Source organism: Arachis hypogaea, chromosome 16 (genome assembly GCF_003086295.3).
Source record: "Arachis hypogaea cultivar Tifrunner chromosome 16, arahy.Tifrunner.gnm2.J5K5, whole genome shotgun sequence".
Lineage (NCBI taxonomy): Eukaryota > Viridiplantae > Streptophyta > Magnoliopsida > Fabales > Fabaceae > Arachis > Arachis hypogaea.
This window is the reverse complement of record NC_092051.1, coordinates 42,258,389-42,283,419: the sequence shown is the minus strand read 5'-3', so window position 1 is coordinate 42,283,419 and position 25,031 is coordinate 42,258,389. Positions and strand designations below refer to the sequence as shown.

At 39.9% G+C, this 25,031-nt stretch overlaps 1 protein-coding gene and 1 non-coding gene across 2 annotated transcripts; one reads left to right on the top strand and one right to left on the bottom strand.

The window, feature by feature from the left end:
* Positions 1-10,120: 10,120 nt before the first annotated feature.
* Positions 10,121-10,228, top strand: LOC112760903 (small nucleolar RNA R71). Its single transcript, XR_003181318.1, has one exon. It is a non-coding gene; the product is annotated as a small nucleolar RNA R71 (small nucleolar RNA).
* Positions 10,229-22,102: 11,874 nt separating this feature from the next.
* Positions 22,103-22,408, bottom strand: LOC140180112 (uncharacterized). The gene has a single exon (XM_072220508.1). The coding sequence runs from the start codon at positions 22,406-22,408 to the stop codon at positions 22,103-22,105; it is 306 nt and encodes a 101-aa protein (XP_072076609.1).
* Positions 22,409-25,031: the final 2,623 nt, after the last annotated feature.

Here is a 25,031-nt window from a genome sequence, read left to right as displayed (position 1 = left end):
GGGCGTTAGTGACAGACTCAAAAGGATAGTAAATCCTATTCCAACTGGATCGAGAACCAACCGGTGATTAGCCGTGCTGTGACAGAGCGCGTGAGCGTAGTTTTCACTGGAAGGATGGAAGGTAGCCATTGATAACGGTGATCCACCAACACACAGCTTGCCATAGGAGGACGTGCGTGCGTGAACAAGAAGACAGAGGAAAGCAGAGATTCAGAAGACAAAGCATCTCCAAAACTCCAACATATTCTCCATTACTGCATAACAAGTAACCTTTAATCCATGCTCTATTGTTTATTTGCAATTCAACTGATAAACATAATTGACTTCCTGACTAAGATTTACAAGATAACCATAGATTGCTTCAAACCAACAATCTCCGTGGGATTCAACCCTTACTCACGTGAGGTATTACTTGGATGACCCAGTGCACTTGCTGGTCAGTGGTACGAGTTGTGAAAAGTGTGATTCATAATTCGTGCACCAAGTTTTTGTCAAAATTCAGATTTATCTTTTTCAAAAATCTATCATATCTTTTCAAATTAAACTATATCTTCTATCTTATCTTTTTCAACTCAATCTTTTTATCTTATCTTTTCCAATTTTTCGAAAACCCAGCCCCCCATCCCTTTAAATTTGGGTTCGGCCTCCCTCCTCCTCCATCAACAATTGCACCTAGCTCTCCTTCTATCCCTCTCCTTTCTTTTCTTTTGCTTGAGGACAAGCAAACCTCTAAGTTTGGTGTGTTTATCCGAGATCACTAAGATCATGGCTCCTAAAGGAAAACAACCCATCCCAAGAGGCAAGAAAGAGAGCGTTCCAAAACCACTTTGGAATCAAGGGAAGTTCTTATCTAAAGAACATTCAGACCATTATCTTAAAGTAATGGGTCTGAGATCAGTGATCCCGGAAGTTAGATTCGATCTGAAAGAAGATGAATATCCGGAGATCCAGGAGCAAATTCGAATTAGGAACTGGGAAGTCCTAGCTAATCCTGAAACGAAAGTAGGAAGGAACATGGTCCAGGAGTTCTATGCTAATATGTGGCAGACTGACAAGAAAAAACTATCTGGAACTGCCTTCTATGAATTTCGGACCATGGTCAGAGGGAAGATTGTTCATACCACCCCTGACAAGATCAGAGAGATCTTAAAGCTACCTCAGCTAAAGGATGATCCAGACTCCTTCAACAGGAGGATGATGAGAGCAGACATTGACCTGGATAAGATTCCAGAGGACATATGTATCCCTGGAGCCAGTGGACCACCAACACAAAGGGTGTCCCAAATCAACTCAAGAGAGAGGATCTCAAACCAGTCGCCAGAGGATGGCTGGACTTCATTGGGTGTTCTCTGTTGCCCACTAGCAACCGTTCTGAAGTCACAGTTAAAAGAGCAGTGATGATCCATTGCATCATGATGGGAAAGGAAGTGGAGGTTCATCAGCTGATTTCAACTGAACTCTACAAAATTGCTAACAAAAATTCTAAAGAGGCCAGGTTGGCTTATCCAAGCGTGATTTCTCTGCTCTGCAAGGACGCTGGAGTAAGGATGGGAATAACTGAGTATATCCCAATTGAGAAGCCTATTACCAAAGCATCAATGGAAAAACAACAAGCACAAGAGAATCCCATCAAGAAGAGAGCACAGGAATTCCTCCCAGAGATCCCTCAATCTGAATACTGGGAGTATCTTGAGACGTCTGTTACCAAGATACGAGAAGCTATGGAGCAAATAATAAAAGAACAGAAGGAACACAGTCAAATGCTGACCTATATGTTTAAAGAACAAGAGGAGCAAGGGCGTGACTCAAGGGAATTGAAGCGCCAAAAGTCTTCTCTTGTAGGACCAAGCACCCCAAGGATCAGAGGAACCCCCGTTCCCCCAGAATAAAGGTTGTTAATTTCCAATTTCTGCCTTAACTCTGTGACAGTGTCCTTATAGAAGTTTACCTTAGGAGTCATATAGTAGTAATTAGTATCTATTTTGATTTTATCTCCAATTAAGCTATAGTTTATTTTTCCCATCATCAGCAAACATGAATAAAGTAGTAGATCTTTTGAATAAGAGGCAATAAAATTTCGAGTTTTAATAAGAGAAATTCTAATTAGTTAAATGTGGTGGCAATGCTTTCTGTCTTCTGAATGAATGCTTGAACAGTGCATATGTCTTTTGAATTTGTTGTTTAAGACTGTTAAATATGTTGGCTCTTGAAAGAATGATGAATATGAGACATGTTATTGATAATCTGAAAAATCATAAAAATGATTCTTGAAGCAAGAAAAAGCAGCAAAGAACAAAGCTTGCAGAAAAAAAAAAACAAGCAGAAAAAGCCAATAACCCTTAAAACCAAAAAGCAAGGGCAAATAAAAGGGATCCCAAGGCTTTGAGCATCAGTGGATAGGAGGGCCTAAAGGAATAAAATCCTGGTCTAAGCGGCTAAACCAAGCTGTCCCTAACCAAGTGCTTGTGGCGTGAAGGTGTCAAGTGAAAACTTGAGACTGAGCGGTTAAAGTCAAGGTCCAAAGCTAAAAGAAGAGTGTGCTTAAGAACTCTGGACACCTCTAATTGGGGACTTTAGCAAAGCTGGGTCACAATCTGAAAAGGTTCACCCAGTTATGTGTCTGTGGCATTTATGTATCCGGTGGTAATACTGGAAAACAAAGTGCTTAGGGCCACGGCCAAGACTCATAAAGAAGCTGTGTTCAAGAATCATCACACTGAACTAAGAGAATCAATAACACTATCTGAATTCTAAGTTTCTATAGATGCCAATCACTCTGAGCTTCAATGGATAAAGTGAGATGCCAAAACTGTTCAGAAGCAAAAAGCTACTAGTCCCGCTCATCTAATTAGAATCTGAGCTTCAAATCAAAAACTCTGAGATATTATTGCTTCTCAACCTATTAGTTTATTTGTCTAGTTGCTAGAGGACAAGCAACAGTTTAAGTTTGGTGTTGTGATGAGCGGATATTTTATACGCTTTTTGGGGTTAATTTCATATAGTTTTGAGTATGTTCTAGATAGTTTTTAGTCTATTTTCATTAGTTTTTAGGAAAAATTCATATTTCTGGACTTTACTATGAGTTGTGTGTTTTTCTGTAATTTCATGTATTTTTCTGGCTGAAATTGAAGGAGCTGAGCAAAAATCTGATTCAGGCTGAAAAAGGACTGCTGATGCTGCTGGATTCTGACCTCCCTGCACTCAAAGTGGATTTTCTGGAGCTACAGAACTCGAAATGGCATGCTTCCAATTGCGTTGGAAAGTAGACAACCAGCGCTTTCCAGCAATATATAATTTTTAAATCCCCGGAAACGGCGCCAAAAACTTGGTACGCGGAATCGTGATTACACTTTAATTATGTAAAGTTCATTGCTCTTTCTTTCCCCGGCAACGGCGCCAAAAACTTGGTGCACGAAATTGTGATATCCAGCCTCGAACAATCCCTGGCAACGTGAGCAACTTGGTACGCGTAATCGTGATTACACTTTAATTATGTAAAATTCATGGCTCTTTCTTTCCCTGGCAATGGCGCCAAGAACATGGTTCACAACTTCGATACAACTAACCAGCAAGTGCACTGGGTCGTCCAAGTAATACCTTACGTGAGTAAGGGTCGAATCCCACGGAGATTGTTGGTATGAAGTAAGCTTTGGTCACCTTGCAAATCTCAGTTAGGCAGATATAAATTGATAATGATGTTTTCGAATAATAACTAATAGAATAGGGATAGAGGTACTTATGTAAATCATTGGTAGGAATTTCAGATGAGCGAATGGAGATGCTTTTCGTTCCTCTGAACCTCTGCTTTCCTGCTGTCTTCATCCAATCAGTCTTACTCCTTTCCATGGCTGGCTTTATGTGATACATCACCACTGTCAATGGCTACTTTCGGTCATCTCTCGGGAAAATGATCCAATGCCCTTTCACGGCACGGCTAATCGTCTGGAGGCATCACCCTTGTCAATGGCTTCATCTTATCCTCTCAGTGAATAATATGCTCATGCACCCTGTCACGGCACGGCTATTCATCTGTCGGTTCTCGATCATGCTGGAATAGGATTTACTATCCTTTTGCGTCTGTCACTAACGCCCTGCAATCGCGAGTTTGGAGCTCGTCACAGTCATTCATTCATTGAATCCTACTCGGAATACCACAGACAAGGTTTAGACCTTCCGGATTCTCTTGAATGCCGCCATCATTCTAGCTTACGCCACGAAGATTCTGGTTAGGAGATCTAAGAGATATTCATTCTAGCTTATTTCATGTAGAACGGAAGTGTTTGTCAGGCACGTGTTCATAGGGGAGAATGGTGATGAGCGTCACACATAATCATCACCTTCATCACGTTCTTGGGTGCGAATGGATATCTTAGAAGCGAAATAAGATGAATTGAATAGAAAACAGCAGTACTTTGCATTGATCTTTGAGGAACAGTAGAGCTCCACACCTTAATCTATGGAGTGTAGAGACTCTACCGTTGAAAATACATAAGCGATAGGTCCAGGCATGGCCGAGATGGCCAGCCCCCTAAAACGTGATCAATAGTCTCCTAAGATGAACAATGGATTGAAACTGAGACCAAAGATGTCTAATACAATAGTAAGAGGTCCTATTTATAATAAACTAGCTACTAGGGTTTACAGAAGTAAGTAATTGATGCATAAATCCACTTCTGGGGCCCACTTGGTGTGTGCTTGGGCTGGGCTTTGAGTGTTTCACGTGTAGAGGTCTTTCTTGGAGTTGAACGTCAGCTTTTGTGCCAGTTTGGGCGTTCAACTCTGGTTTTGGCCCCTTTTCTGGCGCTGGACGCTAGATTTGGGTAGAAATCTGGCGTTGAACGCCAGTTTACATCGTCTATTCTTAGCCAACATATGGACTATTATACATTGCTGGAATGCCCTGGATGTCTACTTTCCAACGCAATTGGAAGCACGCCATTTCGAGTTTTGTAGCTTCAGAAAATCCACTTTGAGTGCAGGGAGGTCAGAATCCAACAGCATCAGCAGTCCTTCTTCAACCTCTGAATTAGATTTTTGCTCAAGTCCCTCAATTTCAGCCAGAAAATACCTGAAATCACAGAAAAACACACAAACTCATAGTAAAGTCTAGAAATGTGAATTTAACATAAAAACTAATGAAAACATCCCTAAAAGTAACTAGATCCTACTAAAAACATACTAAAAACAATGTCAAAAAGCGTATAAATTATCCGCTCATCACAACACCAAACTTAAATTGTTGCTTGTCCCCAAGCAACTGAAAATCAAATAGGATAAAAAGAAGAGAATATACTATAAATTCCAAACTATCAATGAAACATAGCTGCAATCATATGAGCGGGACTTATAGCTTTTTGCCTCTTGAATAGTTTTGGCATCTCACTTTATCCATTGAAGTTTAGAATGATTGGCATCTATAGGAACTTCAGATTTTGAATAGTGTTATTGACTCTCCTAGTTCAGTATGATGATTCTTGAACACAGCTTCTTTATGAGTCTTGGCCGTGGCCCTAAGCACTTTGTTTTCCAGTATTACCACCGGATACATAAATGCCACAGACACATAATTGGGTGAACCTTTTCAGATTGTGACTCAGCTTTGCTAAAGTCCCCAATTAGAGGTGTCCAGGGTTCTTAAGCACACTCTTTTTTTGCTTTGGACCTTGACTTTAACTGCTCAGTCTCAAGTTTTCACTTGACACCTACACGCCACAAGCACATGGTTAGGGACAGCTTGGTTTAGCCGCTTAGGCCAGGATTTTATTCCTTTAAGCCCTCCTATCCACTGATGCTCAAAGCCTTGGGATCCTTTTTATTGCCCTTGCCTTTTGGTTTTAAGGGTTATTGGCTTTTTGCTTTTGCCTCTTGGTTTTAAGAGCTTTTGGCTTTTTCTGCTTGCTTTTTCTTTTTCTTTCTATTTTTTTTCGCCTATTTTTTTTCTGCAAGCTTTGTTCTTTGCTGCTTTTTCTTGCTTCAAGAATCATTTTTATGATTTTTTAGATTATCAAATAACATGTCTCCTAGTTATCATTCTTTCAAGAGCCAACATATTTAACATTCTTAAACAACAACTTCAAAAGACATATGCACTGTTCAAGCATACATTCAGAAAACAAGAAGCATTGTCACCACATCAATATAATTAAACTAAGTTCAAGGATAAATTCGAAACTCATGTACTTCTTGTTCTTTTGAATTAAAACATTTTTCATTTAAGAGAGGTGATGGATTCATAGGACATTCATAACTTTAAGACAAAGTTACTAACTACTAATGATCATGTAATGAAGACACAAACATAGATAAGCACATAACATAGAAAACAAAAAACAGAGAAAGCAAGAACAAGGAATGAATCCACCTTAGTGATGGTGGCGTTTCCTTCTTGAGGAACCAATGATGTCCTTGAGCTCTTCTATGTCTCTTCCTTGTCTTTGTTGCTCCTCCCTCATTGCTTTTTGATCTTCTCTTATTTCATGAAGCATGATGGAGTGCTCTTGATGTTCCACCCTTAGTTGTCCCATATTGGAACTCAATTCTCCTAGGGAGGTGTTGATTTGCTCCCAATAGTTTTGTGGAGGAAAGTGCATTTGAGGCATCTCCGGGATCTCATGGAAATGAGCTTCTTGCGCCTCTTGAGCTCCATGACTGGGCTCTCTTGCTTGCTCCATCTTTTTCTTAGTGATGGGCTTGTCCTCTTTAATGAGGATATCTCCCTCTATGTCAATCCCAGCCGAATTGCATAGGTGGCAAATGAGGTGAGGAAAGGCTAACCTTGCCATAGTGGAAGACTTGTCAGTCACCTTGTAGAGTTCTTGAGGTATAATCTCATGAACTTCCACCTCTTCTCCAATCATGATGCTATGGATCATGATGGCCCGGTCTATAGTAACTTCAGACCGGTTGCTAGTGGGAACAATTGAGCATTGAATGAACTCCAACCATCCTCTAGCTACAAGCTTGAGGTCCAATCTTCTTAGTTGAACCGGCTTGCCTTTGGAGTCAACCTTCCATTGAGCTCCTTCCACGCATATGTCCATAAGGACTTGGTCCAACCTTTGATTAAAGTTGACCCTTCTAGTGTAGGGGCGTTCATCTCCTTGCATCATGGGCAAGTTAAACGCCAACCTCACATTCTCCGGACTAAAATCTAAGTATTTCCCCCGAACCATTGTAACATAGTTCTTTGGATCCGGGTTCTTACTTTGATCATGGTTCTTGGTGATCCATGCATTGGCATAGAACTCTTGAACCATTAGGATGCCGACTTGTTGGATGAGATTTGTTAGAACTTCCCAACCTCTTCTTTGAATTTCATGTCGGATCTCCGGATACTCATTTCTTTTGAGTTTGAAAGGGACCTCGGGGATCACCTTCTTCTTGGCCACAACATCATAGAAGTGGTCTTGATGGGCTTTGGAGATGAACCTTTCCATCTCCCATGACTCGGATGTGGAAGCTTTTGTCTTCCCTTTCCCCTTTCTAGAGGATTCTCCGGTCTTAGGTGCCATCAATGGTAATGGAAAAACAAAAAGCTTATGCTTTTACCACACCAAACTTAGAATTTTGCTCACCCTTGAGCAAATAAAAGAAAGAATAGATGAAGAAGAAGAAGAAATAGAGGAGAGGGAGAGTGGGGAGTGTTTCGGCCAAGAAGGGTGTAGAGGGGTGTGTTGTGTGAATTTGATGAAGAATGGAGGGCTTTATATAGGGAAGGGAGGGGGGTTAGGTTTCGGCCATATGGGTGGGTTTGCGTGGGAAATTGGTTTTGAATTTTGAAGGTAGGTGGAGTTTATGAGGTAGGTTTATGGGGAAGAGTGGATGGATGTGAGTGGTGAAGAGGTGATGGGGAAGAGAGATTGAGGTGATTGGTGAAGGGTTTTTTTTTTGGGGAAGAGTGTTTAGTGAGTGGTGAGAAGAAGTGAGTGGAGGTAGGTGGGGATCCTGTGGGGTCCACAGATCCTGAGTGGATCCTGTGGGGTCCACAGATCCTAAGGTGTTCAAGGATTTACATCCCTACACCCACTAGGCATGTAAAAATGCCTTTGTACCCAACTCTGGGCGTTCAGCGCCAGGTTGGTGGCCATTTTGGGCGTTCAACGCCCATTTGTGTGCCATTTCTGGCGTTGAACGCCAGAACCATGCCTGTTCTGGCGTTCAGCACCCAGAAGCTGCCCATTTTGGGCGTTCAGCGCCAGAACCATGCTCTGTTCTGGCGTTGAACGCCAGACAGAAGCTCCTCCAGGGTGTGATTTTTCTTCTGCTGTTTTTAATTCCGTTTTCAATTTTTATATTTATTTTGTGACTCCACATGATCATGAACCTACAAAGACATATAACTAAGAAAAATATAGTTAGATAAATAAAAATTGGGTTGCCTCCCAACAAGCGCTTCTTTAATGTCAATAGCTTGACAGTGGGCTCTCATGGAGCCTCACAGATGTTCAGAGCATTGTTGAAACTCTCCAACACCAAACTTAGAGTTTGGATATGGGAGTTCAACACCAAACTTAGAGTTTGGTTGTGGCCTCCCAACACCAAACTTAGAGTTTGACTGTGGGGGCTTGGGTTGACTCTGCTTTGAGAGAAGCTTTTCATGCTTCCTCTCCATGGTTGCAGAGGGAGATCCTTGAGTTTTAAACACAAGGGAGTCTTTATTCCATTGAAGGACTATTTCACCTCTGTCAACATCAATCACAGCTCTTGCTGTGGCCAGGAAAGGTCTTCCTAGGATGATGGATTCATCCTCTTCCTTTCCAGTATCCAGTACTATGAAATCAGCAGGGATGTAAAGGCCTTCAACCTTTACTAACACGTCCTCTACTTGTCCATAAGCCTATTTTCTTGAACTGTCTGCCATCTCTAATGAGATTTTAGCAGCTTGCACCCCATAGATTCCCAGTTTCTCTATTACAGAGAGGGGCATGAGGTTTATTCCTGAACCAAGGTCACATAGAGCCTTAAAGATTATGGTGCCTATGGTATAGGGTATTATGAACTTTCCAGGATCCTATCTCTTCTGAGGCAATGTCAGTTGATCCAGATCACTTAGTTCATTGATGAACAAGGGAGGTTCAACTTCCCAAGTATGAATGCCAAATAATTTGGCATTTAGCTTCATGATTGCACCAAGAAACTTGGCAGTTTGCTCTTCAGTAACATCCTCATTCTCTTCAGAAGAGGAATACTCATCAGAGCTCATGAAGGGCATAAGGAGGTTCAATGGAATCTCTTTGGTCTCTAGATGAGTCTCAAATTCCTTTGGTTCCTCAGAGGGAAGTTCCTTATTGGTCACTGGACGTCCCAGGAGGTCTTCCTCCTTAGGATTCACGTCCTCCTCTCCCTCAGTGGGTTCGGCCATGGTGCTTATGTCAATGGCCTTGCACTCTCCTTTTGGATTCTCTTCTGTATTGCTTGGGAGAGTACTGGGATGGATTTCAGTGATCCTTTTACTCAGCTGGCCCACTTGTGCTTCCAAATTTCTAATGGAAGACCTTGTTTCATTCATGAAACTCACAGTGGCCTTGGATAGATCAGAGACTAAGTTTGTTAGATTAGAAGTATTTTGTTCAGAGTTTTCTGTCTGTTGCTGAGTGGATGATGGAAAAGGTTTATTATTGTTAAACCTGTTTCTTCCACCATTATTAAAGCCTTGTTGAGGCTTTTGATCCTTCCATGAGAAATTTGGATGATTTCTCCATGATGAGTTATAGGTGTTTCCATAAGGTTCACCTAAGTAATTCACCTCTGCTATTGCAGGGTTCTCAGGATCATAAGCTTCCTCTTCATTAGAAGCCTCTTGAGTACTGTTGGATGCAGCTTGCATTCCATGCAAACTCTAAGAGATCATATTGACTTGCTGAGTCAATATTTTATTCTGAGCCAATATGGCACTCAGAGTATCAACTTCAAGAACTCCCTTCTTCATAGGCGTCCCATTATTCACAGGATTCCTTTCAGCAGTGTACATGAACTGGTTATTAGCAACCATGTCAATGAGTTCTTGAGCTTCTGCAGGCGTTTTCTTTAGGTGAATGGATCCACCTGCAGAAGTGTCCAGTGACATCTTTGATAGCTCAGATAAACCATCATAGAATATATCCAGGATGGTCCATTCTGAAAGCATGTCAGAAGGACACTTTTTGGTCAACTGTTTGTATCTTTCCCAAGCTTCATAGAGGGATTCACCTTCTTTCTGTCTGAAGGTTTGAACATCAGCTCTAAGCTTGCTCAGCTTTTGAGGAGGAAAGTACTTGGCTAAGAAAGCCGTGACCAGCTTATCCCAAGAGTTCAGGCTGTCTTTGGGTTGAGAATCCAACCATAATCTAGCTCTGTCTCTTACAGCAAAAGGGAAAAGTATGAGCCTGTAGACTTCAGGATCTACTCCATTAGTCTTAACAGTATCACATATCTGCAAGAATTCAGTTAAGAACTGAAAAGGATCTTCAGATGGAAGTCCATGAAACTTGCAGTTCTGCTGCATCAGAGAAACTAATTGAGGTTTCAGCTCAAAGTTGTTTGCTCCAATGGCAGGAATGGAGATGCTTCTTCCATGTAAATTGGAATTAGGTGCAGTAAAGTCACCAAGCATCTTCCTTACATTATTATTATTTTTGGCTGCAATCTCCTCTTCCTGTTCAAAAATTTCTGAAAGGTTTTCTCAGGATTGTTGTAATTTAGCTTCTCTTGATTTTCTCTTCAGAGTCCTTTCAGGTTCTGGATCTGCTTCCACAAGAATGTTCTTATCCTTGCTCCTGCTCATATGACAAAGAAGAAGGTACAGAAAAATAATAATAATAATAGAGATCCTTTATACCACAGTATAGGGATCCCTGTGTGAGTAGAAGAAGGGGGGAGACAAAGAATGTAATATAATGGAAGAAACACAACTGTGAGGATGGCAGAGATGTGAGATGAGATGTTAGGATATGAATGAATAAATTGAATAAGATGGGGGAGAAGGAATTTTCGAAAATAATGTTTGAAAAAGAGTTAGTGATTTTTGAAAATAGTTTTTGAAAAATGTTAGTATATTTCGAAAATTTTTAAAATAAAAAATAAAAATAAAAATAATTAGTTAATTAAAAAGAAATTTTTGAAAAAGAGGGAAGATATTTTCGAAAATTAGAGAGAGAGAGTTAGTTAGGTAGTTTTGAAAAAGTTAAGAAACAAACAAAAAGTTAGTTAGTTAGTTGAAACAAATTTTGAAAAGATAAGAAGTTAGGAGGTTAGGAAAGATATTTTGAAATCAAATTTTTGAAAAAGATAAGATAAGAAGATATTTTGAAAAGATATGCTAGGAATTAGTTTTGAAAAATATTTGATTTTTAAAATCTCAATTAATGACTTGATTCATAAGAAATCACAAGATATGATTCTAGAACTTAAAGTTTGAATATTTCTTAACAAGTAAGTAACAAACTTCAAATTTTTGAATCAAAACATTAATTGATTATGTTATTTTCGAAAATTTGATATAAAATTAAGAAAAAGATTTTTGAAAAATATTTTTGAAAATTTCGAAAATAACTAAGAATTTTGAAAAAGATTTGATTTTTGAAAAAGATTTTGAAAAAGATAAGATTTTCAAATTGAAAATTTGATTTGACTCATGAGAAACAATTTGATTTTAAAATTTTTTGAAAAAGTCAATCCAAATTTTCGAATTTGATGAGAGAAAAAGGGAAAGATATTTTTTTTTTTGATTTTTGGAATTTTTATGATGAGAGAGAAAAACACTAAAAAGATGCAATGCATGAAATTTTTAGATCAAAACATGTGATGCATGCAAGAATGCTATGAATGTCAAGATGAATACCAAGAACACTATGAATGTCAAGATGAACATCATAGACATAATTTTGAAAAACTTTTAATGTAAAGAAAACATGCAAGACACCAAACTTAGAATTCTTTAATGCTTAGACACTAAGAATTCAAGAATGCATATGAAAAACAATAAAAGACACAAAACAAAAAAATTCATGGAAGATAATAAAAGAACAGCTGATAAAGACATATGGATAAAAACTTGGTGCACGAATTATGAATCACACTTTTCACAACTCGTACCACTGACCAGCAAGTGCACTGGGTCGTCCAAGTAATACCTCACGTGAGTAAGGGTCGAATCCCACGGAGATTGTGAGTTTGAAGCAATCTATGGTTATCTTGTAAATCTTAGTCAGGAAGTCAATTATGTTTATCAGTTGAATTGCAAATAAACAATAGAGCATGGATTAAAGGTTACTTGTTATGCAGTAATGGAGAATATGTTGGAGTTTTGGAGATGATTTGTCTTCTGAATCTCTGCTTTCCTCTGTCTTCTTGTTCACGCACGCACGTCCTCCTATGGCAAGCTGTGTGTTGGTGGATCACCGTTGTCAATGGCTACCTTCCATCCTTCCAGTGAAAACTACGCTCACGCGCTCTGTCACAGCACGGCTAATCACCGGTTGGTTCTCGATCCGGTTGGAATAGGATTTACTATCCTTTTGCGTCTGTCACTAACGCCCAGCCTTCAGGAGTTTGAAGCTCGTCACAGTCATTCAATCCTTGAATCCTACTCGGAATACCACAGACAAGGTTTAGACTTTCTGGATTCTCATGAATGCCGCCATCAGTTCTAGCTTATACCACGGAGATTCTGATTAAGGAATCTAAGAGATACTCATTCAATCGTATATAGAACGGAGGTGGTTGTCAGGCACACGTTCATGATTTGAGGAAGATGATGAGTGTCACAGATCATCACCTCCATCACAGTTAAGCGCGAATGAACATCTTAGATAGGAACAAGCGTGTTTGAATGGAAAACAGAAATACTTGCATTAATTCATCGAGACACAGCAGAGCTCCTCACCCCCAACAATGGGGTTTAGAGACTCATGTCGTTAGAGAATACAAAGTTTTGATCTAAAAATGTCATGAGATACAAAATAAGTCTCTAAAAGTTGTTTAAATACTAAACTAGTAGCCTAGGTTTACAAAAAATGAGTAAACTATGATGGATGATGCAGAAATCCACTTCTGGGGCCCACTTGGTGTGTGCTGGGCTGAGACTTAAGTAATTCACGTGCAGAGGCCATTTGTGGAGTTGAACGCCAGTTTTTATGCCAGTTTGGCCGTTCAACTCCAGCTTTTGATCCTTTTCTGGCGCTGGACGCCAGAATTGGGCAGAGAACTGGCGTTGAACGCCAGTTTACATCATCTATCCTTGTGCAAAGTATGGACTATTATATATTGCTGGAAAGCCCTGGATGTCTACGTTCCAACGCAATTGGAAGCATGCCATTTCGAGTTCTGTAGCTCCAGAAAATCCACTTTGAGTGCAGGGAGTTCAGAATCCAACAGCATCAGCAGTCCTTTTTCAGCCTGAATCAGATTTTTGCTCAGCTCCTTCAATTTCAGTCAGAAAAGTACCTGAAATTACAGAAAAACACACAACTCATAGTAAAATCCAGAAATATGAATTTTTCCTAAAAACTAATGAAAATAGACTAAAAACTAACTAAAACATACTCAAAACTATATGAAATTAACCCCAAAAAGCGTATAAAATATCCGCTCATCACAACACCAAACTTAAACTGTTGCTTGTCCTCAAGCAACTAGATAAATAAATAGAAGACTAATAGGTTGAGAAGCAATAATATCTCAGAGTTTTTGATTGAAGCTCAGGTTCTAATTAGATGAGCGGGACTAGTAGCTTTTTGCTTCTGAACAGTTTTGGCATCTCACTTTATCCATTGAAGCTCAGAGTGATTGGCATCTATAGGAACTTAGAATTCAGATAGTGTTATTGATTCTCTTAGTTCAGTGTGATGATTCTTGAACACAGCTTCTTTATGAGTCTTGGCCGTGGCCCTAAGCACTTTGTTTTCCAGTATTACCACCGGATACATAAATGCCACAGACACATAACTGGGTGAACCTTTTCAGATTGTGACTCAGCTTTGCTAAAGTCCCCAATTAGAGGTGTCCCGAGTTCTTAAGCACACTCTTCTTTTTGCTTTGGACCTTGACTTTAACCGCTCAGTCTCAAGTTTTCACTTGACACCTTCACGCCACAAGCACATGGTTAGGGACAGCTTGGTTTAGCCTCTTAGACCAGGATTTTAGTCCTTTAGGCCCTCCTATCCGTTGATGCTCAAAGCCTTGGGATCCTTTTCATTTGCCCTTGCCTTTTGGTTTTAAGGGTTATTGGCTTTTTCTGCTTGCTTTTTCTCTCTTTTTTTTTTTCTGCAAGCTTTGTTCTTTGCTGCTTTTTCTTGCTTCAAGAATCATTTTTATGATTTTTCAGATTATCAATAACATGTCTCATGTTCATCATTCTTTCAAGAGCCAACATATTTAACAATCTTAAACAACAAATCAAAAGACATATGCACTGTTCAAGCATTCATTCAGAAGACAGAAAGCATTGCCACCATATTTAACTAATTAGAATTTCTCTTATTAAAACTCGAAATTTTATTGCCTCTTATTCAAAAGATCTACTACTTTATTCATGTTTGCTGATGATGAGAAAAATAAACTATAGCTTAATTGGAGATAAAATCAAAATAGATACTAATTACTACTATATGACTTCTAAGGTAAACTTCTATAAGGACACTATCACAGAGTTAAGGCAGAAATTGGAAATTAACAACCTTTATTCTGGGGGAACGGGGGTTCCTCTGATCCTTGGGGTGCTTGGTCCTACAAGAGAAGACTTTTGGCGCTTCAATTCCCTTAAGTCACGCCCTTGCTCCTCTTGTTCTTTAAACATATAGGTCAGCATTTGACTGTGTTCCTTCTGTTCTTTTATTATTTGCTCCATAGCTTCCCGTATCTTGGTAACAGACGTCTCAAGATACTCCCAGTATTCAGATTGAGGGATCTCTGGGAGGAATTCCTGTGCTCTCTTCTTGATGGGATCCTCCTGTGCTTGTTGTTTTTCCATTGATGCTTTGGTTATAGGCTTCTCAATTGGGATATACTCAGTTATTCCCATCCTTACTCCAGCGTCCTTGCAGAGCAGAGAAATCACGCTTGGATAAGCCAACCTGGCCTCTTTAGAATTTTTGTTAGCAATTTTGTAGAGTTTAGTTGAAATCAGCTGATGAACCTCCACTTCCTTTCCCATCATGATGCAATGGATCATCACTGCTCTTTTAACTGTGACTTCAGAACGGTTGCTAGTGGGCAACAGAGAACGCCCAATGAAGTCCAGCCATCCTCTGGCGACTGGTTTGAGATCCTCTCTCTTGAGTTGATTTGGGACACCCTTTGTGTTGGTGGTCCACCTGGCTCCAGGGATACATATGTCCCCTAGAATCTTATCCAGGTCAATGTCTGCTCTCATCATCCTCCTGTTGAAGGAGTCTGGATCATCCTTTAGCTGAGGTAGCTTTAATATCTCTCTGATCTTGTCAGGGGTGGTATGAACAATCTTTCCTCTGACCATGGTCCGAAATTCATAGAAGGCAGTTCCAGATAGTTTTTGCTTGTCAGTCTGCCACATATTAGCATAGAACTCCTGGACCATATTCCTTCCTACTTTCGTTTCAGGATTAGCTAGGACTTCCCAGTTCCTGATTCGAATTTGCTCCTGGATCTCCGGATATTCATCTTTTTTCAGATCGAATCTAACTTCCGGGATCACTGATCTCAGACCCATTACTTTAAGATAATGGTCTGAATGTTCTTTAGATAAGAACTTCCCTAGATTCCAAAGTGGTTTTGGAACGCTCTCTTTCTTGCCTCTTGGAGTGGGTTGTTTTCCTTTAGGAGCCATGATCTTAGTGATCTCGGATAAACACACCAAACTTAGAGGTTTGCTTGTCCTCAAGCAAAAGAAAAGAAAGGAGAGGGATAGAAGGAGAGCTAGGTGCAATTGTTGATGGAGGAGGAGGGAGGCCGAACCGAAATTTAAAGGGATGGGGGGGTGGGTTTTCGAAAAATTGGAAAAGATAAGATAAAAAGATTGAGTTGAAAAAGATAAGATAGAAGATATAGTTTAATTTTGAAAATATATGATAGATTTTTGAAAAAGATAAATCTGAATTTTGAAAAAGATAATATGAAGATTTGAAAAAGATATGGATTAGTTGAAAAGTTTTTAGAGTGAAAAAGATAGATTTGTTTTCAGAAAAGATTTGAAAAGAGTTGGATTGAATTTGGAAAAATGGATTTTTAGAAATTAAGGATTTTAGAAATCAGGGTTCTTAACATGTTCATGTAAAAATCATGCATTGAAACATAAAATTTGAAATTAGAATGGAAATACGTGTGAAAAAATGGATTTGGCTCCTCCTTGCTATCCTGGCGTTTGAACGCCCAAACACTGCCTGTTTTGGGCGTTCAGTGCCCAAATGCTGCTCTCCTGGGCGTTCAACGCCCAACTGCTGCCATTACTGGCGTTCAACGCCCAGTGGGTGCCCCTTTCTGGCGTTGAACGCCCAGATTGCTACCATTACTGGCGTTCAACGCCCAGTGGATGCCCATTTTGGGCGTTGAACGCCCAAAATATACCTTTACTGGCGTTTTCTTGCCAGTGAGCTCTTTTTCTCTGTTTTGTGTGCCGAGGTCTTCTGTAAATGATTATTTACCTTGTTATCAATGAACTCTATATAAACAAATAAAAATAAAAATAGAAATAGGGCAAAATGCTTAGAGGATTATTGCCCCATGGCTGGGTTGCCTCCCAGCAAGCGCTTCTTTATTGTCTTTAGCTGGACCTTCCTGAGCTTTTAATCTAGCTTCAGCCTTGAGCATTCTTGCTCAATGTTGCCTTCAAGATAATGCTTGATTCTCTGTCCATTGACAGTGAACTTCTTATTAGAATCAATATCTTGAAGCTCCACATAACCATATGGTGATACACTTGTAATCACGTATGGTCCCCTCCACCGGGATTTCAATTTTCCGGGGAATAGCATGAGTCTAGAGTTAAACAACAGAACCTTCTGTCCTGGTTCAAAGATTCTAGATGACAGCTTTCTGTCATGCCACTTTTTTTATTTTTCTTTATAAAGCTTGGCATTTTCGAAAGCTGTGAATCTGAATTCCTCTAGCTCATTTAGCTGGAGCAATCGTTTTTCTCCTGCTAGTTTGGCATCAAAGTTTAGGAATCTGGTTGCCCAGTAGGCCTTATGTTCCAGTTCCATGGGCAGGTGACATGCCTTACCATACACGAGTTGGTATGGAGATGTTCCTATAGGGGTCTTGAATGCTGTCCTGTAAGCCCACAGAGCATCATCCAAGCTCCGTGCCCAATCCTTTCTACGGGTACTTACTGTTCGTTCCAGGATTCTCTTTAATTCTCTATTAGAGACTTCAGCTTGCTCATTGGTTTGTGGATGATATGAAGTGGCTATCTTTTGGCGAATTCCATACCGAACCATGGCAGAGTAAAGCTGTTTATTGCAGAAGTGAGTGCCCCCATCACTGATTAGTACTCTAGGGACACCAAACCTGCTAAAGATATGTTTCTGGAGGAACTTCAGCACTGTTTTAGTATCATTGTTGGGTGTGGCAATATCCTCAACCCATTTTGATACATAGTCAACTGCCACCAGAATATAAGTGTTTGAGTATGATGGTGGGAAAGGTCCCATGAAGTCAATTCCCCATACGTCAAACAACTCAATTTCCAAGATTCCTTGTTGAGGCATGGCGTAACCATGAGGCAGATTACCAGCTCTTTGGCAACTGTCACAATTACGTACAAACTCTCGGGAATCTTTATAGAGTGTGGGTCAATAGAAGCCACATTGGAGGACCTTGGTGGCTGTTCATTCACCTCCGAAATATCCTCCATATTGAGATCCGTGGCAATGCCACAGGATCCTCTGAGCTTCTTCTCTAGGCACACACCTACGGATAATTCCGTCTGCACATCTCTTAAAGAGATAAGGTTCATCCCACAAGAAGTACTTTGCATCAGTAATTAATTTCTTCTTTTGTATCCTGTTGTACTCCTTGGGTATGAACCTTGCAGCTTTATAGTTTGCAATATCGGCAAACCATGGTGCTTCTTGAATGGCAAATAAATGCTCATCAGGAAACGTCTTAGAGATCTCAAGAAAGGGGAGGGACGTCCCTTCCACTGGCTCTATCCGGGACAGATGATCAGCCACTTGGTTCTCTGTCCCTTTTCTGTCTCTTATTTCTATATCAAATTCTTGCAGAAGCAATACCCATCTAATGAGCCTAGGTTTTGAATCCTACTTTGTGAATAGATATTTAAGAGCAGCATGGTCAGTATACACAATCACTTTTGATCCTACTAAGTATGATCTGAACTTGTCAATGGCGTAAACCACTGCAAGTAGTTCTTTTTCTGTGGTTGTGTAATTTTTCTGGGCATCATTTAGAACGCGACTGGCATAATAAATGACATGCAGAAGCTTGTCGTGCCTCTGTCCCAATACTGCACCAATGGCATGATTACTGGCATCACACATTAGCTCAAATGGTAATGTCCAGTCTGGTGCAGAGATGACTGGTGCTGTGACCAGCTTAGCTTTCAGCGTTTCAAACGCCTGCAGGCACTCTGTGTCAAACACAAATGGTGTGTCAGGAGCTAGCAGATTACTTAGAGGTTTTGCGATTTTTGAAAAATCCTTTATAAACCTCCTATAGAATCCTGCATGCCCCAGAAAGCTTCTGATTGCCTTAACATTGGCAGGTGGTGGTAATTTTTCAATTACCTCTATTTTTGCTTGATCCACCTCTATTCCCTTGTTTGAGATTGTATGCCCAAGAACAATTCCTTCAGTCACCATGAAGTGACACTTTTCCCAGTTTAAAACTAGGTTGGTCTCTTGGCATCTTTTCAGAACAAGTTTCAGGTGATCAAGACAGGAACTGAATAAGTCTCCATATACTGAGAAGTCATCCATGAAGACTTCCAGAAATTTTTCCACCATATCAGAGAAAATAGAGAGCATGCATCTCTGGAAGGTACAGATGCTGATTCCTAGTAACTGTATCAATGAGCTCTTGAGCCTCTTCAATTGTCTTTCTCATGTGGATAGATCCACCAGCTGAGTAATCTAGAGACATCTGAGCTCCTTCTGCAAGCCCATAGTAGAAGATGTCTAACTGAACCCACTCTGAAAACATTTCAGAGGGGTATTTTCGTAGCATCTCTCTGTATCTCTCCCAGGCATCATAAAGAGATTCATTATCTCCTTGTTTGAAGCCTTGGATGTCCAGCCTTAGCTGTGTCATCCTTTTTGGAGGGAAATATTGATTCAGAAATTTTTCTGTCAGCTGTTTCCATGTCTTTATGCTGGCCTTAGGTTAGTTATTTAACCACCTCTTAGCTTGATCTTTTACAGCAAATGGAAACAGTAATAGTCTGTAGACATCCTGATCTATTTCCTTATCATGTACTGTGTCAGCAATTTGTAAAAATTGTGCCAGAAACTCTGTAGGTTCTTCCTGTGGAAGACCGGAATACTGGCAGCTTTGCTGCACCATGATAATGAGCTGAGGATTCAACTCAAAGCTACTGACTCCAATGGAGGGTATGCAGATACTACTCCCATATGAAGCAGTAGAGGGGTTAGAATATGACCCCAGAGTCCTCCTGGACTGTTCATTTCCACTTAGGTCCATAATGGAGAAAGGGGAGATGATGTAAAATAGAAAAAAATATTTTATTTATTTATTTATTTATTAATTTATTTTGAAAATAAAATAAATCAAAATAAAATAAATAAAAAATGAGTAAAAGATTTTCGAAAAAGTGAGGAGAGAGAAAGTGGTTAGGAGATTTTGAAAAAGATATGGTGATTTTTGAAAAATGTTTTAAATTTTGAAATAAAAATCTGAATTTTTAGAAATATATTTCGAAAAATTGTTTTTAAAATAGAGAGAAAAGATATTTTTGATTTTTAAGAGGAAAGAGAAAAATAATAAAATAGCACAAGATTTAAAATTTTTAGATCTAATGCTCCTTGTTTTCGAAAAATTTGGAGAGAAAACACCAAGGAACACCAAACTTAGAATTTTTAGAAAACCAAACCAAAATTTTCGAAAATCAAGGGAAATCAACAGGAAAACACCAAACTTAAAGTTTGGCACAAAATTTAATAGAGAAAATATTATTTTTGAAAAAGATTTTAAAAAGAGTGTACCAAACTGCCACGGGCATAGACTAATGCTCTAGCCAATTGGGCAGTAAATGTAACACTTGTTTTAAAGAAGGATATTTTTAACCAAGAACAATAATAAGAGACTCTAAACCAAAAAGAAAAATTTTCCTAATCTAAGCAACAAAACTATCCGTCAGTTGTTCAAACACGAACAATCCCCGGCAACGGCGCCAAAAACTTGGTGCACGAATTATGAATCACACTTTTCACAACTCGTACCACTAACCAGCAAGTGCACTGGGTCGTCCAAGTAATACCTTACGTGAGTAAGGGTCGAATCCCACGGAGATTGGTGGTTTGAAGCGATCTATGGTTATCTTGTAAATCTTAGTCAGGAAGTCAATTATGTTTATCAGTCGAATTGCGAATAACCAAGAGAGCATAAATTAAAGGTTACTTGTTATGCAGTAATGGAGAATATGTTGGAGTTTTAGAGATGCTTTGTCTTCTGAATCTCTGCTTTCCTCTGTCTTCTAATTCACGCACGCACGTCCTCCTATGGCAAGCTGTATGTAGGGGATCACCGTCGTCAATGGCTACATCCCATCCTCTCAGTGAAGAATATGATCACATGCTCTGTCACAGCACGGCTAATCATCTGTCGGTTCTCGATCATGCTGGAATAGGATTCACCCTCCTTTTGCGTCTGTCACTACGCCCAGCACTCGCGAGTTTGAAGCTCGTCACAGTCATTCAATCCCTGAATCCTACTCGGAATACCACAGACAAGGTTTAGACTTTCCGGATTCTCATGAATGCCGCCATCAGTTCTAGCTTATACCACGGAGATTCTGATTAAGGAATCTAAGAGATACTCATTCAATCGGGTATAGAACGGAGGTGGTTGTCAGGCACACGTTCATGGTTTGAGGAAGGTGATGAATGTCACGGATCATCACCTTCATCACAGTTAAGCGCGAATGAACATCTTAGATAGGAACAAGCGTGTTTGAATGGAAAACAGAAATACTTGCATTAATTCATCGAGACACAGCAGAGCTCCTCACCCCCAACAATGGGGTTTAGAGACTCATGCCGTCAGAGAATACAAAGTTCAGATCTAAAAATGTCATGAGATTCAAAATAAATCTCTAAAAGTTGTTTAAATACTAAACTAGTAGCCTAGGTTTACAAAAAATGAGTAAACTATGATGGATGATGCAGAGATCCACTTCTGGGGCCCACTTGGTGTTTGTTGGGCTGAGACTTAAGTAATTCACGTGCAGAGGCCATTTGTGGAGTTGAACGCCAGTTTTTATGCCAGTTTGGGCGTTCAACTCCAGCTTTTGATCCTTTTCTGGCGCTGGACGCCAGAATTGGGCAGAGAACTGGCATTGAACGCCAGTTTACGTCGTCTATTCTTGTGTAAAGTATGGACTATTATATATTTCTGGAAAGCCCTGGATGTCTACTTTCCAACCAATTGGAAGAATGCCATTTCGAGTTCTGTAGCTCCAGAAAATCCACTTTGAGTGCAGGGAGGTCAGAATCCAACAACATCAGTAGTCCTTTTTCAGCCTGAATCAGATTTTTGCTCAGCTCCTTCAATTTCAGTCAGAAAAGTACCTGAAATTACAGAAAAACACACAACTCATAGTAAAGTCCAAAAATATGAATTTTTCCTAAAAACTAATGAAAATAGACTAAAAACTAACTAAAACATACTCAAAACTATATGAAATTAACCCCAAAAAGCGTATAAAATATCCGCTCATCACCTCCCACCTAGCACTTTTCTTTAACGTCCTTAAGTTGGACAGTCCACAAGGTCAGTGCTCCTCTATTGCTGGGTCCTCCAGTAGGAAGATCTCTAGCTCCTTGTTGTTCTTCATCATGTCACCATGATATAGCTTCAAGTGGTGGCCATTGACTTTGAAGAAGTTGAGGCTTGAAGGATGACTCGGGTAGAAGACACCATATGGCTCTGCCTTCTCCACCCTAAACGGTCCTTCTCACCTTGATCTTAGCTTGCCTAGCATGAGTCTCAACCTTGAGTTATAGAGGGGGACGAGATCCCCAGCTCTAAACTCTCTTCTCTTGATATTCTTGTCATACACCGCCTTCACCCTCTCTTTGTAGAGTCTTGAGTTCTCGTACGCTTCCAAACGAAGGTACTCCAATTCTTGTAGCTGCAGCTTCCTTTCAGTCCCGGCTTCCCCCAAGCCTGAGTTGCATTTCTTCACCGCCCAGTAAGCTTTGTGCTCCACCTCCACTGAAAGGTGACAAGCTTTCCCGTAGACTAGGCGGAAGGGGCTCATTCCGATGGGTGTCTTGTAAGCTGTCCGATAAGCCCAAAACGCATCTGCAAGTCTAGTACTCCAGTTTCTCCTGTGAGGCTTCAAAATCGTCTCTAGAATGTGCTTTATCTCTCTGTTAGACACCTCGGCTTGCCCATTGGTTTGGGGATGGTAAGCCGTTGCTATCTTGTGAATAATACCATGCTTCTTCAACAGACCTGTCATTCTCCTGTTACAAAAAATGAGTGCCTTGATCACTCACGATTGCTCGTGGTGATCCAAAGCGACAGATAATATTATTTCGAACAAAAGTAACAACAACGTTAGTATCATTAGTACGGGTAGGAATTGCTTCCACCCATTTAGAACATAATCAACAGCTAACAATATGTATAAGAAACCATGAGAATTTGGAAATGGACCCATGAAATCAATACCCCAAGCATAAAAAATTTCACAGAACAACATAAGTTGTTGGGGCATCTTATCCCTCTTGGATATATTATCAAACCTTTGGCATTGTGGGCAAGATTCATAGAAAGCAGTTGCATCCTTAAAAAGTGTGGGCCACCAGAATCCACAGTCTAAAATTTTTTTAGCAGTTCTTTGAGGACCAAAATGTCCACCACTCTCAGAAGAGTGGCAGGCCTCTAAAATTGACTGGAATTCTGATTGTGGCACATACCTACTATTTATTTGGACTCGCTTTTAAGCTTGTCCCTTTGATGCTTAGTAAAATTAGGAGGAAAGGTACGACTAACCAAATAATTAGCTATAGGTGCATACCAAGGAACCACCTCAGATATTGCGTACAAGCTATCAAGTGGAAAAGAATCATTGATAGGAGTGGAGTCACTTTTAATATGTTCTAGGCGACTCAAATGGTCCGCCACTAAATTTTGGGAACCGTTCCTATCTTCGATTTCTAAATCAAATTCTTGCAGCAACAATATCCAACAGATTAACCTTGGTTTAGACTCCAAAATATACTACCACCTTAGTACCAAGTAAATAGGTTCGGAATTTATCCAAAGCAAAAACAATAGCTAAAAGCTCTTTTTCAGTGGTAGTATAATTAGACTGTGCACCATCTAGAGTCTTAGAAGCATAAGCAATTATATAAGGGTCCTTACCTTCGCGCTGAGCCAGTGCCGCTCTTACCGCATAATTGGATGCGTCACACATTATCTCGAACGGCCTACTCCAGTTAGGCCCTCTCACAATAGGAGCTTGGGTCAAGGCAATCTTTAGCTTATCAAACGCTTCTATGCAGTCTTCACTAAGCTCGAACTCAACGTCCTTCTGCAACAGTTGGGACAAAGGCAGTGCTACCTTACTGAAGTCCTTGATAAATCGCCAGTAGAAACCTGCATAACCAAGAAAAGAACGGACTTCCCTCACGAAGGAAGGGTAACGTAAACCAGAAATAACATCTACCTTTGCTGGATCAACAGAAATACCAGTATTAGAAAAAACATTTCCTAGAACAATACCTTGTTTTACCATAAAATGACATTTTTCAAAATTCAGTACAAGGTTTGAACTAACACATCTTTCTAATACTTCATCTAAATTATCCAAACAAAGGTCAAACGAATCACCATACACACTAAAGTCATCCATAAAAACATCCATAAAGTTCTCAAGAAGATATGAGAAAATACTCATCATGTACCATTGAAACGTAGCTGGTGCATTACATAAGCCAAAAGGCATTCTCTTATATGCATATGTTCCAAAAGGGCATGTAAAAGTAGTTTTCTCTTCATCTTCTGGAGCTATATGAATTTGAAAATAGCCAGTGTAACCATCTAGAAAATAGTAGTGTGATTTACCTGACAGGCGATCAAGCATTTGATCGACGAACGGTAACGGATAGTGATCCTTGCGAGTAGCCTGGTTGAGGCGCCTATAGTCAATGCACACCCTCCAGAAATTCTGCACTCCTGTAGCCATGAGTTCCCCATGCTCATTCTTTACTGTTGTGACACCAGACTTCTTTGGAACCACCTGTACTGGGCTGACCCATTCACTATCCAAGATTGGATAGATGATGTCGGCTTCAAGCAGTCTGGTCACTTCCTTCTTGACAACTTCCGAAATGGTGGGGTTTAGCCGCCTTTGAGGTTGAGGGATAGGCCTTGCTCCCTCCTCTAGAAATATACAGTGCTCACAGACCTGAGGGCTTATTGATGAACGAACTCTTGACGGTTTAGAATTTATCTAATGGAGTCTCGTTGTAAAGTATAGTTTCTAAACCAAACAATAGTCCTTTCATACAAAAATTTAGGTTGTCACATGTACAAACCCCAAATAAGAAATAACCAGAGTATTTAGACTCCGGGTCGTCTCACGAGGAATTGCAATGAAGTACTCAATTATTGGCTATAAAGGGGTTTTTGGTTGATAAGAGGGGCAACAAAATAAATGACAAGAAAAGTAAATCGAGCAATTAAAGAAAGCAATTAATAAAAAGAGACATTCATGGCAAGGTTTGAGGTCATAGGCTTTCTATCCTAGTCATGCATAGATCAATTCATCTTATTTAGTCAACTCCAACAAATAGGGAGAAAGTCAAACAAGACTATTTAATCATGTCACAAATATAAACAAGAATTTATCTTATTACGTCATCTCCAACTTT